At 37.5% G+C, this 19,339-nt stretch overlaps 2 protein-coding genes across 4 annotated transcripts; one reads left to right on the plus strand and one right to left on the minus strand.

Moving 5' to 3' along the window:
- Positions 1-2,688: 2,688 nt before the first annotated feature.
- On the minus strand, positions 2,689-5,329 carry LOC103999369 (uncharacterized). 2 transcript variants are annotated; one of them, XM_065188751.1, is made up of 5 exons: positions 5,178-5,286; positions 4,753-4,813; positions 4,404-4,629; positions 4,259-4,296; positions 2,689-3,239 (listed from the first exon to the last, which is right to left on the minus strand). In XM_065188751.1, the coding sequence occupies exons 1-5, from the start codon at positions 5,234-5,236 to the stop codon at positions 3,054-3,056; spliced, it is 570 nt and encodes a 189-aa protein (XP_065044823.1). In that variant the 5' UTR covers positions 5,237-5,286; the 3' UTR covers positions 2,689-3,053. The 2 variants fall into 2 exon arrangements, with proteins under 2 accessions (XP_065044823.1, XP_009419400.2); XM_009421125.3 differs by lacking the exon at positions 4,753-4,813 and having other exon boundaries at positions 5,178-5,329.
- An 8,853-nt stretch (positions 5,330-14,182) lies between these two features.
- LOC135676986 (uncharacterized) lies at positions 14,183-16,715 on the plus strand. 2 transcript variants are annotated; one of them, XM_065188777.1, is made up of 5 exons: positions 14,187-14,321; positions 14,686-14,746; positions 14,870-15,095; positions 15,203-15,240; positions 16,260-16,715. In XM_065188777.1, the coding sequence occupies exons 1-5, from the start codon at positions 14,263-14,265 to the stop codon at positions 16,443-16,445; spliced, it is 570 nt and encodes a 189-aa protein (XP_065044849.1). In that variant the 5' UTR covers positions 14,187-14,262; the 3' UTR covers positions 16,446-16,715. The 2 variants fall into 2 exon arrangements, with proteins under 2 accessions (XP_065044853.1, XP_065044849.1); XM_065188781.1 differs by lacking the exon at positions 14,686-14,746 and having other exon boundaries at positions 14,183-14,321.
- Positions 16,716-19,339: the final 2,624 nt, after the last annotated feature.

Here is a 19,339-nt window from a genome sequence, read left to right on the forward strand (position 1 = left end):
TGTGACAATGTGTTTTTTGCCTTTATTGATATAAACCTGTGAACTGGTGATAAATTTTGTCACAGTAGCCTTTATCATTCGACAAACCTTTTTTTGATTGGACTGGTGATCTTTGGTAGAAGAACACCTCGTCTGAGATTGCTATTCTTCGCATGCATGTATGCATTAGAATTAGAGCCACTACTCCTCTCTCGGTAGAAGAACGTAGTTCTACTTCATGACAAGGGGGCCACGCCACCATCGTCTGCAACAGATGGTTTTCACAGTGTCTGCAATCAAGTTTTTCTTTTTTGGCTTCAATCATTTATATCCGTCTCTCAGTTTCATTTGATCATGCAAATTATTTTTTCCTAGTTATCAATGCTGAATATTTAGAGGGAGTGTTTACGTATTTATTTTTGTAGAATTTTGAAACGATGCATATACCCTTGCAAATATTAACATCCCTACATACATTAAGATCTTCCAAATATATTGATATCGATAAATAAAAAAACAACAAATAACACTTTTACAACATAAGCATTTTTAGAGGATATTAATGTGCCAAATGTTGATCAATTTATGAAGATTAATTATGAAGTCATATAAACATGTTTTTAGGTTCACAAGAGTACACATACTGGACTTCAAAATTTAACAAGAGATATATGAAAATAATTAACTTAATTTAAATCTTACAATTTCATTAATTTAAATCTTCATCAAGATTCGGACAAATTTTATTAATTTAATTTTGTTAACCTTAATACTTGTCACACCCGCCGCGGGTCGGTTACTGTGATTGGACCAACATAGTGGGCCCGTCAAGGGGGCCCGCGGGTGTGGGTGTACTGGTATGCCCGAGAGTGCCATCATAAAAACCCCCATTGGCTTCGACGTTTCCGCAGACCTGCTTTCGAGAAGTCATAGGTTCTTGATGTCTCCTGAATCGTCTTCCTCGTCGTCGAAGAAGAAACGGAGGAATCTGGAGATGAGGGTTGTAGAGAATGCTAAACGAAGACGCGTCACCTTCGCCAAGAGGCGCCAAGGCCTCTTCTCCAAGGCGGAGGAGCTCGGCGCCGTCTGCAGCGCCGACGTCGCCGTCGTCGCCATTACCTCCTGCGGTAAGGCCTTCTCCTTTGGCGATGACGCCATCCGTCGCTACCTCCGCCTGGCGCGAGAACACGATGGCAATCAAGATGGCAGGGAGGAGTGTGGCTCGGTGAAGGCGACGGGGATGGAAGATCCCGTCCGAAGACTGAGATTTCTTGAGGAACTCCGGCGTAAAGCAATTGCTCGCGCCGAGGATCTGGCGCAAGCGCGGGCTGAGGCTACCGCGGCCAGCAGCAGCAATTGGGGCACCGAGGCGGGGGAACCGTTCTTGGTCGGTGCAACGACTTCTTGGGGACCGTCCTCACTTGTGGAGACCCCCGTAGGCGACTGCAGCCACCGGAGCAGTGAGGAGGACAGTCTTGAGCGGTGTGGCACCGTCGAGGAGCCCTTCGTTGTTGACGCCACGGTTTCTTGGCCGAGCTCGCACCACTCGTCAATGAGTTGGGATGCCTTCGCAGCCGGCTAAGGTAGCGGGGCACCGAGGAGAGCGAACCGTTCTTGGTTGGCGCTACGACTTCTTGAGGGACATTCTTGCCCGCAATGTTCTGACTCCATGTTCTTCATCTTCTTTCCATCTTTCACATCGAAAGTTGAGGGAGTAATATGGAGCTGCATGAGATTAATTAGTTTGTATCATTAATTGTCCAGAGGGAACCAATCTTCTCCCGTCATAGAGTTGGCTTTATGTAGTATAGCATGATGTTGAAGTGATTATACCAAAACAAAGAGCACATCATTTGGGGACGAACATTTGTGCTTTTGCTTGTAGCAACATTAAAGTGTATGTTAATAATAATATCGTTCAGGTTATCTGCAAATTCTATGGATCAGTGGTAGTGTTCTAATGAAGTATTATAATAACTGCCATTATATGAAATGGAATGAGATATAGTGCAGCATCTAATTCCTAAGATTGGATTATATGAATTGGAGAAGATATTTGGATATATCTATCACATAAATCTTGTTAACTGCCACATAATCTCTGGCTGATGTAAATTCTTTTGTCTCAAATTAAATGGAGAAAATAATGACCTAAGAACATAATCCTGAAGTTGGTAGCCAGCAGTATAAAGAGTATACAAATAATCTAAGCTTTCTCAGCTAAAGTTTTCTGCATATTTGTGATTAATATTTTCCATCTGGTGTAAGCCTTTTAGTTTCCTTCTCTCTTTTGCAGTTTTTATCCTTCATTTTGTTTTGATTTTGCTTTCTTCATTTGCATCTGAATTTTTTTGATTGACAACATTGAGCAAGCATTCATGAGAGCCTCTTTTTTGTCTTTTCATAATTGGAACATGATATTGTGCTTCTAGATGATGGGGAGGTGGAGTTTTAGCATTACTAAGGTTATAAATTATACTCGCAACTTAATCATCTACAATTCTTTGGTTAACTAGGATGAAGAGAATCAGAATCTATCATGTCTGACCAACTCCATTAAAGTCAACACCAAACAAATGACATTGTGCTGCTCCAGTTTGAATTGACACCCCCTCTCCTCATTCCACCACAAACAACCAACATATCACAAGTAAACACAATATTTACAGTTTTGAATGAACAAATTTTTCTGCACTTAGAACCAATGTATAAGTCCAAAACATACCCTGCAGTTAACCACCTCTAACACAGTTTTCAGGCTATGTAGAAGTGTTTTTTGGTACAAGAGAATCATCAATACAAACTTCAAAAATAAAACTTTAATTCAGACCAACATTTTCCTTGTGAATATGCATATAAAAATGTCCAAAAGACAAGTAAAACAAGATGTTTTCTAAGGCTAATTATGAGGGAAGACTTCCACATGTTCATCCTTGCAAAAACTAAAGATAAGGAATACAAACAATCCAATTTATGGTGATGTTAGGAATGATTTTATGACGCTCCACAGAGAGCTGGCTTGGACATCGAATAATTCACAAACTGAATGCTAGAGAACAACACAGTTGATCAAGTTATAGACTTGATACAGCTGAGAGGTTCATAGCTGGGAGGTTTTCCAAGAAGAAGGTGAATATTCCTCCAAGCAGGAACATGAAGGCAAAGGCTAGTAGTATCTTCCCAATATACTGAAAACTGATAGTTGAATTTGGCTGATTCATAGTCATCGGCTTCTTGAAGGATTGGAAGTTGGGTGATTTCTGCAAAATTCCAAGACAGACAACAAAGATGCACTCATTCAATTTGTCTACAAAATAATAACAGAAGATTACACAAATGAGTAATAAATCATATATTCAGGTCGCTTGAAAATTTAACAGCAGTAGAACTTTTTGTTTTGATAATAAATATCAGTTATCTAAGCAGGTCCTGATGGCATTTTTCTGGCAAAACGCTATCATACATATTCTTATTTCTTCATCATTTCTCGCATTTTAGTTTCGAGATAGGACAAAAGTATACCCGTTCAATTGCCATAAGCCGAGTTCTGCTTTAGAAAACCACTACTACTTTGGGGATTGTATAGACGTAAAGCATGCTAGCAAGGCTAACTAGCTACTTAACAGGATAATACTAAGACCATGTAGTGAAGAGTTTCCAAATTTTTCCAGAGATGATGTGTGCTATAGAAATTTTAAGAGACCTATTAGGAGTTCCCTTTCGGCCTTCATCTATTATATCTCCAAATGGCACCTCTAATGCACTTTGTGTGAGCTGGAATATGAAGATCTAAGCTGTCTTCAAGACATCAAACCAATCTTTCTGTTCCTGTGGCTTCAATGTATCTCTTTTTCAAAAGGTCTTTAATGTGAAGTTTCTTTTAACAAAGATGAATACACCGTAAACCTCATAATCCCCTAAAAGGCATTAAATGACTTTCACTATGGATAACAACCTACTCCATGAAGCCAGCCAAAGGAGAAATAGCATGGAATTACCACTAATGATAACAACTTATGCCACAGAAGTAAGCCCATGGAAAAATAAACCTAAAACTAAAAAGTTGACAGCTTGAAAAAAACCATTGCTTTTGGTTTGTCATGTTCTCTTGCTTAGATTATTCGATATGACCCTCTTTGTTAGTTTTTTGCCCACAAGACTCTAAGAAGTAACATTTAGTGAATATTCTAGCAATACAGTCAATATTATAATCTCCTATAGTTTCAGGAAAGCATGGATGAAGATTAACAAACAAACATACAGTGATGTCTGGAAGTACCTTTGAATTCTGCAGCATTCCTATTGATTCGTCATGCCCTGAGATTAGAAGAATATAATTATAAGAAACACATTTGTAATATCAACTTCCAGACAATTGTTTAATATACAACTGAATCTTGTAAAATTCAGTGTCGACTATATACCTTCATCAGTAACAGTCTGCAAATTCCAACCTTTCCCGTAGTTAACAAGAATGGAATTAGGACCAAAGACCACAGGTTCCTCCCCTTCCTTTACAGCCTCAATATGCAAGCCTGGGGCAACCCCGATATCCAATTTACAATTGATCACATACAATGCATATCCAGCAGTGGTTCCAGCTGCGAACCTCCTAACCTTACCTGAGCTCCTGCAAAGAACCTCCACAAACTGTCCCAAGAGAGAAGTTCAATACAACAAATAGAAATACAGATGGAAAGCAGAAACATTTCATCTGTTGTAAGTGTAGCCTCGGAAGGTCAACAGAGTATACAATATGCTAAGCACAATAACCATGGTGATCCTGCCCAATGTCACAAGAAGCAAATTATCGAACTTCATATGCGTCTTATATCTGCATCAAAATTGTACGTCTTAGATCACTAATTAACATCATGGAAAGCGGAAATCTAAGATGACAAAATGTCGGGGAATCGAAGCGTTTGATCTGCAACTCCATTCTCCTACCAATTGGCATGATGAATATAACCCCCTTAAATGGAAAATCTCAGTAACAAGAGAGAATTTTTCGAGTACACCATTCAAATTCAATACAAAACATGTTAAATATTACGTAAACCTTTCTTGTTTGAGTTCAATTTTACGAAACCTATGAAAGATAATGTAATCCTTCTCACAAGAGATGGATAAGATCAGATGAAAGATCCACGATAGATGACAAAGCTAGTCGTTTTCAAGAGAAGAGAAGATCGACTGACCGGAGGCTGTGAGGACTCGGCAGACTTCCCCCTCTCCTCCTCCCCGTCGCGGCCTTCATGGTCCATGGACGCGACTCCCTTCGCTGTGTCTTCTCGCTCTCCCTGGTTCTTGTCGATCCCGAGTTGACCACGCTACACACAATACCCTGGAATTGTGATCTAACGGTTGAGATGTGTTGTTCAACTGAGTTGGTCGCATCTCACCCTTCATTTTTGGAGTGGGTCTTCTTGTCGAGTCGGATCGGGTACAATGGTCAAACCCGAACCCGACCTCTTGAGTCTTCCACAAAAGAGCGAATGTGCTGAACTTAAATTGGTTCTTGATTTAATACAATTATTTAACTATATAAAAAGTTTAAAAGAGGGATTTATGTACCAATGTACTCTATATTCTACGTCTTAGAAAAATAATAAAAATAATAAGCCGAGATATTTAGACAATATGTTTTAAACATAAGCCGGAAGGAGATAAAAGAGTATCCGTATCCCTTTTCTACTTAGTGTTATATATACATATACATATATATATGTATATATATATATATACAGTATATATATATACATATATATATATATACAGTATATATATATACATATATATATATATACAGTATATATATATACATATATATATATACATGACAAAGACAATAAATAGTACCAACAGAAAATACAGATTAACAAGCTTTTTTGTGAGCCAGCATCTTCCTCTTGGAATTCGATTAACAATATTAATGTTAGTATTTAGGTGAAAAATGATAAGTTAGTTTATCTAAGGAATCGATACGGCAGAATATTTTCCCTTCCCTTACGTCTAATATTGTAGCAGGACTCGGGTGGCTGCCATGCTGACGGGGTCCAGTTTCCTGCGCTAACTGAGCTGTGGTTAGTGGGGTGAACTATCCCCTATCAGTTTCTGGTACAGATACAATGGCAGTCCCACTGAAAACACAACAGCCGAAGCCATAGTTAGTATGAACTGAATAGGTAGGCACAGCTCAAAGCACAGTGTTCCCATGTTAACCTTCAGCTTCGCTAGATTAGCTTTGCCACCATGGTAGGTTGCTGCTGTGACTGTTCTACATTATTTTCCTAGTTGAGTATCATCTAAATGTTTCTTTTGGGTTAGTCATCTGTTTTATGCATGACTGATTGTTGTTTTCTGTGATCTGAACATCATCTTAATTTCTGTATGTATATTGGAAATGTTTGAATACAGAACAACTCAGTTTGTAATTGAAAAAGATTTTGATGACTGGATGTGTGTGTATACACTTTTTTAGGTAAACAATTTGAGTCGGTGTGTCTTATCCACTGCTACCCCGCCTGCTTATTACTTGTCTGATGAAATGCTTAACAGAAATACCAATGGATAAAAATTTCCTTGGTTAGTGGCAACTTTAATTCTTTGATCTTTCTGCAAAACAGAACCTATCATCTCATCCTGGGACTCTTTTGGACATGAAGGAAATGAGTTCCTCCTTTTGCAGGTGAGGAGTGCAGCAAAACAATATTTTCCAATTCTGTTGTTCCAAAACACAACCTGATAAATTTTATTGATCTGATAAATAATATCTCTTGGTGACATGGCCATTATGTGCAGGCTATTCAAAATTCTTGAAGCCAAAGAAAAGCTGGAAGGTACTTCAAGATTTCTCTACCAAAAGCTATCCCTCATTTTTTGTTCCAGTGGTGAGATCTAGTGATTCCTCTCATACTTGACTGATGGATTTGTTTTTGAATAATCCATGTGACACGTGTCTACTTCCAACTTATAGTCAACTTTATGAAATTTGTTGTGAATATTTGTGGAAGTTAATCAGTTAAGTTCCTGAAATGTTGTTGATTGTATTTACGTGCTCAGAACAGCATGCTAAACTTGTTATGAAATATCAAGGATGTGAATACTCATTACTTCAATCAAATGGGTCATTACTTCAATAAACTTGTTGCGACTATCAATTCGCTGAATGAATTTTATTGTTTTCATTTAGAACAACAAGAAGCTGACATATCCTAACTAAAGAAGAGATTTTGTGTCCAGAAAAAGCTAATCAAAATGGATGAAGAAATGGACTGTCCGGAACAGTCAAAAGGAAAATATGAAAAAGCAGAAACTGCTCCATCTGATTAGACATAATTTGAAGGTGGGACAAGATAAGTGTGCTGCTCTATGGAAATCTGATGGATACTTGAGAAAATATAACTGAGGTCAAGGAACTTTCTCAAAATGTTGAAGAGTTGCATCATGTTAAGCTGAAAAACCAGGAGATCATGGAACTTTAAGCTTGTTCTGTCACAGATGCTAGGAGAAACAGTTCTGGACAAGAATTTCTGGCTCTAAAATTAACTCAGGTGCACTATTGGGATAAAGAGAAGCCTTAATTCTAAACCCTAAAACCACTTTTGGGAAGAAAGAGAATCCTAGGTTAGGACAAGGCTGTAGGTTTTCTCTGAACATCTGGAGCAAAAGAAAGAACAAAATATTTTTCAAGATCATAAGGATGAACTCAACAATGCATTGTTGAAGGCCCAGCATTTTGAAGTCTCTGTTGAATTGCAAGCTTGATTGTTTGAGGTCTACGCAACATGATGCAGAAACTCAAAGGAAGAAGACTGAGAGAGTGCCATTTTCAATTGATGATATGGACAAACCAGAATCTTAATGAAGGCGGCAAATACTTATGGACACATAAAAGCTGTCTAATTGATGATCTACATGTTCTTCTCATCTGATCGTCTCATAGGAGCTGCAAAACTTGATTGAACAAGAAAAATAGGATAGCTTGAAGGATTGTTATCTTGATGTTGTTTCGACCACATGGGTAATGTCTTGGTAGAACAAATACTGAAATTATTAAGGGGGAAAAAAACATATTATTGTGCAAATAAAACTATTCAATGAAAGTGCTTTAAAGGAGAAAATAAGAAGCAGGGTAGAGATTGATACAAGGAAATTTTATGCAATAATGGTGATTTATGAGAAATTTGGTTTGTATATGGAATTAAAAATATAAAAGAATATAGTAAAAATAATTCAATCGGATGATTTTGGTAGCAAATTGATAAAATTTCTAACAATCTTTATAATGATTAATGTTTTGCTTGAGTCATTCAACTTTATTATATTAGTGCAAAAACCAAGTCTCATGATAAAATATGTGTAATGAGAGAATATACGCAGAAAATTAGTCAAGTTAGGAGTTCTAATTTTTATTGGGAAAATGCTTGCAGAAGTGACAAAAATTAATACAACTATCACAATAATTCATTTTTTATTAAGAAAATATATTAATTCTATATTGATGGGACTGTATAGGTGGTCATCATCATAGGATCATTATAATACCCAACCTTGTTCCTTACAGAAGTAAAGAATAATAATAAAATAAGCACATTTGGACAAATTTAATTGAGAAGAATTCTAATTTTTATTTGAATATTAAGATTCTATGTTTTCGTATTTGAATTATTTTTACATACTTGTGTAGACACACAAAACACAAGATGAATTCGAATTTATGGTTTATAACTATGTTTTCCGAGAACACATTACTCTTTAATCCTACTAGGTCTAAACATAATATCTTTAGAGATTAGAAATAGTCCAAGAGGATGCAGCTTATATGAAAAGTATATAGAAAGAGAAGCATATCAAAGAAGTACAAATACAAAAAGATGATCTTGATATGATTGGAATAGTTGATGAACTGTTTTTCCCTGTAGTACAAATGCTTATATTTTGTTCCAGTTTATTTAGTTTTTAATTTTAATATGAATGCAAAATCTGCTGTTATGAAATGTGCTTGCCAGTTACAATGGACCAACCTTCCCTATTAATAATCTTAGATGTCCACTGGACCTGGTATAAAATATCCATTGTAAGCAAGATAAAGCTGTCAAATATTATTTCTAAATATCTATTTGTGTATAGTTCCATATTTCATTGTATTGATGTTATCCTCCTTTCTTTTTCTTGATATCTTCAGTTATTCTTGTACTCCTGGATTTGCAAGCAGGTATCATAAACCAGACAAAAGAACAAACAAGGTCTTGTTTAGGAATGCCTTCTCACAACTCAAAGAAGGTAATCCGTGATGATGATGAGGTAGAATTTGAGAAGATGAAAAAAAAAATTGAAGCTAGCCAGGAAAATGCATTGAGCCTGTGCACAGAGAAAGTTTTGCTAGCCCAACAAGCTTGTGAACCCGTAGCCAACCTTTTGTTTATGACAGGAGTTTTAGAAATCATCTCAATAGTCAACCCTAGTTTATTCCTACATGGTTTTGTGTATGAAGCATTCTAAAAGTTAATAACAAAGTTTTCCGATCATTGACCAGAATAGACCTGCCATGAACTTAAAAGACTAACTTGTGACCTATTTTGTTAATCAACAATTTATGATATGCTGATCCTGATCGGAAAGAGCCTAGATGAAGGGTGTTACAAGCTTTTACATTGGAATAGGATCAGTTTCAACTGCTCCACTATAAAAACTGAATTTCAAGTATGAGGCATCTTAATCTGCAAACGGATTCATTAAATTTCCTCTTGACTAATTTATCATTCAGCATGTTTAGACCAAAACCCTATAGTGTTCTCTGAATCCTGATTTTCTTTCCTACATTTACTTCATTACTATACAATCTAGGACATCTGAAGCATATTAATGGGATCAACATGACTGCATGTTTATTTGCAATATCATTTGCAAAGTGAGGGACTTTAAAAACAAGAAACTGTCTTTCATTGTATTATTCTCCTTCATTCCTTGATTTCATGCACTATTGTTGGTAAGGGAAGATAACTTGCATAGTTGTACTTGTACTTTTGTCGCTTTTATCATGCAAAAGGGAACTTGTCAAGCAAAAAAATAATTACAGCATTTACAAAAGAAATTTGTAAAATGTGTAGGTGAAAAAGGTTCTTGGCATCTTGACAAACTGATCCTTGCTATTTATCTCCATACATCTCCACTGTGGCAAGCACTGTTAAGAAGGTGATAGCAGCCAATCTCATAAGTGAGTTATCTTCATCAAGTTGCTTACCTGCCTGACCGATCACGTCAGTCTATGAGCACCTTCATCTTGTTGTGGTGTACTGAAACCTAAATATTGTGTTTGAATATTACAGGAAAGTTTTTTTTGCATACATCTCTATATATAGCAAGGTCTGTCGTACCGAAGCGTACCGCCCATATCGGGCGGTACGTACCGGTCCGACAAGTTACCGGTACGCGGACCGCCCTGTACCACTATAGTGCTACAGTATTATACTGTAGCACTGCTACAGTATGGAAAAGTATAAAATTGTTCGGTACACCAGGGTGTACCGCTTGGTACGCCCCTGATGTATTGCCCGGTACACTGGTACCGTACCATACCAAGCCCGGGTCGAAATGCCGGTACGATACGGTACGGCGAACCTTGATATATAGTGCTTTTTATGCTTATTTACGGAAAGTGCTTTGCCATAAAACCCAAGGGAATACATTTTTTGGCTACCCCACTGTTTTCTTGATACAATTTTGCATGAAGTATCAATAGTCCATACTCCACGCACCCCTAGGTAAGATTCAGTGTATCGAGAAAATGTGGAACAGATTATGTGCACAAAAGAGGATCAAAGCATTCTTCTGCAGTCTCCATTTAAAGATTTCAATCCTTGGATGTCTAATCGATCGAATGCACTTAGTTTAGTAAGAATCCACCAAACTGCATTACTTTTGAGATTTTTTTTCTTAACATGGAACATATTATGGACACAGAAGAGAATAGAAGACCTGCTATGTTAAGCTTATTTAAAGATTTCATTACTTGGATATTTAGTACATGGAACTCACCTTAGTCTTCTCATATTTCATTACTCTAGAATGTGTTGTCTACTTTTCAGATTTTGGCCAAGATTTATAGAAAATTAGCATGATGCTACTTTCCTGTTTCTAAAATTTTTTTGGATGAACTTAGATGTAGGTCCTCCTCAGCTAAGTTGGGATGTCATTTAGATAGAGAGCCATTTGAAGTGCCTAGATGAGGATTTGAACTAGTTTGCAGAAGACTTAAAGCAAGGTATTGCAAATCTTTTTTGGCAGTTATTCTGATTAAGTCCTAGTTATCTTGTTTATTCTGATGCTACCTGATAGTAATCTAACCATCAACTGGGCCCTAGCCAGTGGTCAGTTCCCCTCTTCATCTTGAAGAGGTTCCATGTCTGAATTCTTGTGAATGTCATGCCAAGTATTTGACGCAGGTAATTCTCCAGGAGTTGGTGCTGCTGAATTCAAAATAGTTGCATTTAAAATCATTTCTGCAACTTATGTAAAGGTTACTCTGAAAATAATTAATCTTTTTTGTTTACTGACTTAATAAATGTGATGCTTTGCTACTAATTTGAAGGTTAATATAGTTTTCTGTCGTTTAAATTGGATAACTCAACCAGGACTTCATTATTGTTGAACAGAAGCAAAGATTCCACCGGATGAAACAGCTATTCTTCCTCCACTTCCTATAGTGAATAAGGATGAAAAATGCAAGGGAGGTTATTTAACTCCTTAACCAAAGAGGTTCAGAGAAAGGGATTGGGATGGAGACCGGGATATGGATATAGAACTTATGCCTCCTCCAGATAGTGATAGAAAAAATATTCCAGCATCTGCTGACGTCCATAATATTATAGACTATCTAATACGAGCTGTTCATAAATGTAGTTTTTCTTTCATAACGACGTCCATAATATTATGATATCATAAATGAAACCCTTTGCTTTCTCTATTTCCAGGTGTCATTTGGAGATATGATCGCATGTGACAATGAAAATGTAAGCTTCCAGGCTATTTGGTCTATTTCTTGCATTTCTGGACATCACCTTTTAGAACATTTTCTTCCAAGAGGCTTTTTGCATGTCAAGCTTTTTGTTTGCTTCAACTTTTATTTGTTAAAAAAGCTTCCAATCAATGAAGTGCCTGACTTAATCGCAGTGAAGGTTGATTTAAGAATTTATGCTAGCACACTTGTTCTTTGTCTATTCTCCTCTTTTGATTTTTTATTTGAAAATGTTATTATTCCCACGTAGCATTACATCCATTCATTTTTAGGTATCCCTCCGCTGCTCTAAAGCATTAAGTTTGATTCCATAGTCATTTAGTTGTTTTCATATCTTCATATCGTACATAATTTTTTTATGCACCTTGAAGCCACGGAGCACATTTCCATAAATGGATATCGGGTTCTTAATGTTACATCCTCTGGAATTTACTTATCATATAAGTGGTTTACAAATGGTGCCAATGCTAAGGAACCAGCCTTCTTCTCCTCCATCCTAAATTGGTAACATACATCTGAAACAAGAATTTGTTTTACTTGTTCACTTATTTTTCACATTAAAAAACAAATAATGCCATATTGGAACTCTTTTGATCGTTCCAGTTTATTCTGTTCGTAACATTCTCCTACCAGATGAGGAAAATCCACTTAAACAACGCCAATAACCTTGTAGTTGGTTTCTTAGTTTGTGTTTCGTAGGTGGATGCAAGATGTATATTTGTGAAATTATATTATGGTGGACATACTGATGGATTTCCATGTTCTGCCACTATAGAATATTTTCTTATATGTACCCCCATTCCACCTTTATTATTTCTGATTTACTATATAAATTTAAAAGCACATATTTGCATATTTTTGAGTGTATCATCTCTTTTGAAATATTGTTAACATTTTTTTGCATGTCTGATGTTACTTTGATCTTATATCTGTCATTTTCAATCTGCAATTATTTTTCCGTTGGGGTCCAGTGTGAAGGAGGTGAATGGTTCCATTATTCATGTGTCAGACTCACTCCAGAAACAAGATTTAAGGGGAAGTGGTTCTGCCCAACCTGTCGGAATCAACAATGAATTCTAGAATAGTCGGCCTGGGTAGAAAGAGGTGGTCTCCTACGAGTTCAACAACCCATCAGCAATAGCCAATTTTTTTTCTTTTTCCTGCAAGATTCTTAAGCTGTGGGAAACACCTTGTTGTATCGATGTATATTGCGCGATAGTTAAGTGGCATCTTCTCACTGAAGAAGCTCTTTTCTGAAACGACATGAGCATAACTGTGCCGGTTATGTTTGGCACCAGTGCTGGTTTTCTGCTTGTCCAGAAATTATCATAGATGTTGGCCCAATTTCTTTCTTCAATTATGGCAAAACTGTGCTCGACTTAAATGTAGTCGATGTATGGCATTGGTTCTTCAAATTATAAGAGTTATTAAGCTCAGAAAAAAGGAGTGGTTCCCCTTACAGCTGTGATTATTTCCATGTATAAACTGCTCTTGAAAGATGAGACTGGTGGGTTTGCAGTAGTATTGTCTCTCGGAGAGGATACAATCAACATTTGGTATTGCAAAACAATACTAGTTTTAAGGAATTGGTATTGCAAAACAATACTAGTTTTAAGGAATTGTTGTAGGACAAAAATGTGAGTGTGATCCGAATTTTGTTCGATTAAATGCCACTCATGGTTTCTACATTGCAAAGTTTTGATTAACTCAAGAAACTGAATAGTTTGTACTCACATAACAAAAATTGTAATTCTTTTTTCTATCTATCCAAAGTGTCGAACCATGTAAATTCTATTTTTATTATTTATATTTATATTTATATTTATATTAATGGTTCTTTAGATTATAATTTAGAATCGACAAGTCTATCATTGTAAGAGACATTTTGTTCTTCCTCGGTTTTCTTTCAATCTTACCGACCGTTCCTACAGGGAGGAAGGTCGAGAGCAGAATCTATTGGAGGAATGTTCAGAGCCATCAGACCACTTAAATCCCCCTGTTAAACTTTTTATATAGTTCAGCACATTCGCTCTTTTGTGGAAGACTCAAGAGGTCGGGTTCGGGTTTGACCATTGTACCCGATCCGACTCGACAAGAAGACCCACTCCAAAAATGAAGGGTGAGATGCGACCAACTCAGTTGAACAACACATCTCAACCGTTAGATCACAATTCCAGGGTATTGTGTGTAGCGTGGTCAACTCGGGATCGACAAGAACCAGGGAGAGCGAGAAGACACAGCGAAGGGAGTCGCGTCCATGGACCATGAAGGCCGCGACGGGGAGGAGGAGAGGGGGAAGTCTGCGGAGTCCTCACAGCCTCCGGTCAGTCGATCTTCTCTTCTCTTGAAAACGACTAGCTTTGTCATCTATCGTGGATCTTTCATCTGATCTTATCCATCTCTTGTGAGAAGGATTACATAATCTTTCATAGGTTTCGTAAAATTGAACTCAAACAAGAAAGGATTACGTAATATTTAACATGTTTTGTATTGAATTTGAATGGTGTACTCGAAAAATTCTCTCTTGTTACTGAGATTTTCCATTTAAGGGGGTTATATTCATCATGCCAATTGGTAGGAGAATGGAGTTGCAGATCAAACGCTTCGATTCCCCGACATTTTGTCATCTTAGATTTCCGCTTTCCATGATGTTAATTAGTGATCTAAGACGTACAATTTTGATGCAGATATAAGACGCATATGAAGTTCGATAATTTGCTTCTTGTGACATTGGGCAGGATCACCATGGTTATTGTGCTTAGCATATTGTATACTCTGTTGACCTTCCGAGGCTACACTTACAACAGATGAAATGTTTCTGCTTTCCATCTGTATTTCTATTTGTTGTATTGAACTTCTCTCTTGGGACAGTTTGTGGAGGTTCTTTGCAGGAGCTCAGGTAAGGTTAGGAGGTTCGCAGCTGGAACCACTGCTGGATATGCATTGTATGTGATCAATTGTAAATTGGATATCGGGGTTGCCCCAGGCTTGCATATTGAGGCTGTAAAGGAAGGGGAGGAACCTGTGGTCTTTGGTCCTAATTCCATTCTTGTTAACTACGGGAAAGGTTGGAATTTGCAGACTGTTACTGATGAAGGTATATAGTCGACACTGAATTTTACAAGATTCAGTTGTATATTAAACAATTGTCTGGAAGTTGATATTACAAATGTGTTTCTTATAATTATATTCTTCTAATCTCAGGGCATGACGAATCAATAGGAATGCTGCAGAATTCAAAGGTACTTCCAGACATCACTGTATGTTTGTTTGTTAATCTTCATCCATGCTTTCCTGAAACTATAGGAGATTATAATATTGACTGTATTGCTAGAATATTCACTAAATGTTACTTCTTAGAGTCTTGTGGGCAAAAAACTAACAAAGAGGGTCATATCGAATAATCTAAGCAAGAGAACATGACAAACCAAAAGCAATGGTTTTTTTCAAGCTGTCAACTTTTTAGTTTTAGGTTTATTTTTCCATGGGCTTACTTCTGTGGCATAAGTTGTTATCATTAGTGGTAATTCCATGCTATTTCTCCTTTGGCTGGCTTCATGGAGTAGGTTGTTATCCATAGTGAAAGTCATTTAATGCCTTTTAGGGGATTATGAGGTTTACGGTGTATTCATCTTTGTTAAAAGAAACTTCACATTAAAGACCTTTTGAAAAAGAGATACATTGAAGCCACAGGAACAGAAAGATTGGTTTGATGTCTTGAAGACAGCTTAGATCTTCATATTCCAGCTCACACAAAGTGCATTAGAGGTGCCATTTGGAGATATAATAGATGAAGGCCGAAAGGGAACTCCTAATAGGTCTCTTAAAATTTCTATAGCACACATCATCTCTGGAAAAATTTGGAAACTCTTCACTACATGGTCTTAGTATTATCCTGTTAAGTAGCTAGTTAGCCTTGCTAGCATGCTTTACGTCTATACAATCCCCAAAGTAGTAGTGGTTTTCTAAAGCAGAACTCGGCTTATGGCAATTGAACGGGTATACTTTTGTCCTATCTCGAAACTAAAATGCGAGAAATGATGAAGAAATAAGAATATGTATGATAGCGTTTTGCCAGAAAAATGCCATCAGGACCTGCTTAGATAACTGATATTTATTATCAAAACAAAAAGTTCTACTGCTGTTAAATTTTCAAGCGACCTGAATATATGATTTATTACTCATTTGTGTAATCTTCTGTTATTATTTTGTAGACAAATTGAATGAGTGCATCTTTGTTGTCTGTCTTGGAATTTTGCAGAAATCACCCAACTTCCAATCCTTCAAGAAGCCGATGACTATGAATCAGCCAAATTCAACTATCAGTTTTCAGTATATTGGGAAGATACTACTAGCCTTTGCCTTCATGTTCCTGCTTGGAGGAATATTCACCTTCTTCTTGGAAAACCTCCCAGCTATGAACCTCTCAGCTGTATCAAGTCTATAACTTGATCAACTGTGTTGTTCTCTAGCATTCAGTTTGTGAATTATTCGATGTCCAAGCCAGCTCTCTGTGGAGCGTCATAAAATCATTCCTAACATCACCATAAATTGGATTGTTTGTATTCCTTATCTTTAGTTTTTGCAAGGATGAACATGTGGAAGTCTTCCCTCATAATTAGCCTTAGAAAACATCTTGTTTTACTTGTCTTTTGGACATTTTTATATGCATATTCACAAGGAAAATGTTGGTCTGAATTAAAGTTTTATTTTTGAAGTTTGTATTGATGATTCTCTTGTACCAAAAAACACTTCTACATAGCCTGAAAACTGTGTTAGAGGTGGTTAACTGCAGGGTATGTTTTGGACTTATACATTGGTTCTAAGTGCAGAAAAATTTGTTCATTCAAAACTGTAAATATTGTGTTTACTTGTGATATGTTGGTTGTTTGTGGTGGAATGAGGAGAGGGGGTGTCAATTCAAACTGGAGCAGCACAATGTCATTTGTTTGGTGTTGACTTTAATGGAGTTGGTCAGACATGATAGATTCTGATTCTCTTCATCCTAGTTAACCAAAGAATTGTAGATGATTAAGTTGCGAGTATAATTTATAACCTTAGTAATGCTAAAACTCCACCTCCCCATCATCTAGAAGCACAATATCATGTTCCAATTATGAAAAGACAAAAAAGAGGCTCTCATGAATGCTTGCTCAATGTTGTCAATCAAAAAAATTCAGATGCAAATGAAGAAAGCAAAATCAAAACAAAATGAAGGATAAAAACTGCAAAAGAGAGAAGGAAACTAAAAGGCTTACACCAGATGGAAAATATTAATCACAAATATGCAGAAAACTTTAGCTGAGAAAGCTTAGATTATTTGTATACTCTTTATACTGCTGGCTACCAACTTCAGGATTATGTTCTTAGGTCATTATTTTCTCCATTTAATTTGAGACAAAAGAATTTACATCAGCCAGAGATTATGTGGCAGTTAACAAGATTTATGTGATAGATATATCCAAATATCTTCTCCAATTCATATAATCCAATCTTAGGAATTAGATGCTGCACTATATCTCATTCCATTTCATATAATGGCAGTTATTATAATACTTCATTAGAACACTACCACTGATCCATAGAATTTGCAGATAACCTGAACGATATTATTATTAACATACACTTTAATGTTGCTACAAGCAAAAGCACAAATGTTCGTCCCCAAATGATGTGCTCTTTGTTTTGGTATAATCACTTCAACATCATGCTATACTACATAAAGCCAACTCTATGACGGGAGAAGATTGGTTCCCTCTGGACAATTAATGATACAAACTAATTAATCTCATGCAGCTCCATATTACTCCCTCAACTTTCGATGTGAAAGATGGAAAGAAGATGAAGAACATGGAGTCAGAACATTGCGGGCAAGAATGTCCCTCAAGAAGTCGTAGCGCCAACCAAGAACGGTTCGCTCTCCTCGGTGCCCCGCTACCTTAGCCGGCTGCGAAGGCATCCCAACTCATTGACGAGTGGTGCGAGCTCGGCCAAGAAACCGTGGCGTCAACAACGAAGGGCTCCTCGACGGTGCCACACCGCTCAAGACTGTCCTCCTCACTGCTCCGGTGGCTGCAGTCGCCTACGGGGGTCTCCACAAGTGAGGACGGTCCCCAAGAAGTCGTTGCACCGACCAAGAACGGTTCCCCCGCCTCGGTGCCCCAATTGCTGCTGCTGGCCGCGGTAGCCTCAGCCCGCGCTTGCGCCAGATCCTCGGCGCGAGCAATTGCTTTACGCCGGAGTTCCTCAAGAAATCTCAGTCTTCGGACGGGATCTTCCATCCCCGTCGCCTTCACCGAGCCACACTCCTCCCTGCCATCTTGATTGCCATCGTGTTCTCGCGCCAGGCGGAGGTAGCGACGGATGGCGTCATCGCCAAAGGAGAAGGCCTTACCGCAGGAGGTAATGGCGACGACGGCGACGTCGGCGCTGCAGACGGCGCCGAGCTCCTCCGCCTTGGAGAAGAGGCCTTGGCGCCTCTTGGCGAAGGTGACGCGTCTTCGTTTAGCATTCTCTACAACCCTCATCTCCAGATTCCTCCGTTTCTTCTTCGACGACGAGGAAGACGATTCAGGAGACATCAAGAACCTATGACTTCTCGAAAGCAGGTCTGCGGAAACGTCGAAGCCAATGGGGGTTTTTATGATGGCACTCTCGGGCATACCAGTACACCCACACCCGCGGGCCCCCTTGACGGGCCCACTATGTTGGTCCAATCACAGTAACCGACCCGCGGCGGGTGTGACAAGTATTAAGGTTAACAAAATTAAATTAATAAAATTTGTCCGAATCTTGATGAAGATTTAAATTAATGAAATTGTAAGATTTAAATTAAGATAATTATTTTCATATATCTCTTGTTAAATTTTGAAGTCCAGTATGTGTACTCTTGTGAACCTAAAAACATGTTTACATGACTTCATAATTAATCTTCATAAATTGATCAACATTTGGCACATTAATATCCTCTAAAAATGCTTATGTTGTAAAAGTGTTAATTGTTGTTTTTTTATTTATCGATATCAATATATTTGGAAGATCTTAATGTATGTAGGGATGTTAATATTTGCAAGGGTATATGTGTGCAATTATTTGGGTTTAGCAAATGTGAAATTGGATTGACTAAACACTAGAAGCTACTTAGTAGACTACATTGAGAAGCAAGATTCTGTCACCTTTTAAAATCTAGAAGGAGATTCTCAAACTTTTCCACAGATATAGTGAGATTTGATGTTGCTGTGACCCAAAACACCGAGTAATGGTCACTAAAAACTCTGAGATTTGATGTTGTTGTGGCCCAAGACACATTTGACAAGTCTGAGAACAAATCTGATTGCAGTG

The sequence above is a fragment of the Musa acuminata genome, chromosome BXJ1-1 (genome assembly GCF_036884655.1).
Source record: "Musa acuminata AAA Group cultivar baxijiao chromosome BXJ1-1, Cavendish_Baxijiao_AAA, whole genome shotgun sequence".
Taxonomy (NCBI): domain Eukaryota; kingdom Viridiplantae; phylum Streptophyta; class Magnoliopsida; order Zingiberales; family Musaceae; genus Musa; species Musa acuminata.

Excerpts from the sequence above, each read along its gene's own strand:
- LOC135676986 (XM_065188777.1), top strand. The coding sequence starts at position 14,263 with ATGAAGGCCGCGACGGGGAGGAGGAGAGGGGGAAGTCTGCGGAGTCCT. Across the intron at positions 14,747-14,869 it reads CATTGGGCAGGATCACCATG|TTTGTGGAGGTTCTTTGCAG; the intron begins GTTATTGTGCTT and ends CTCTTGGGACAG. Across the intron at positions 15,241-16,259 it reads GAATGCTGCAGAATTCAAAG|AAATCACCCAACTTCCAATC; the intron begins GTACTTCCAGAC and ends GGAATTTTGCAG.
- LOC103999369 (XM_065188751.1), bottom strand. The coding sequence starts at position 5,236 with ATGAAGGCCGCGACGGGGAGGAGGAGAGGGGGAAGTCTGCCGAGTCCT. Across the intron at positions 4,630-4,752 it reads CATTGGGCAGGATCACCATG|TTTGTGGAGGTTCTTTGCAG; the intron begins GTTATTGTGCTT and ends CTCTTGGGACAG. Across the intron at positions 3,240-4,258 it reads GAATGCTGCAGAATTCAAAG|AAATCACCCAACTTCCAATC; the intron begins GTACTTCCAGAC and ends GGAATTTTGCAG.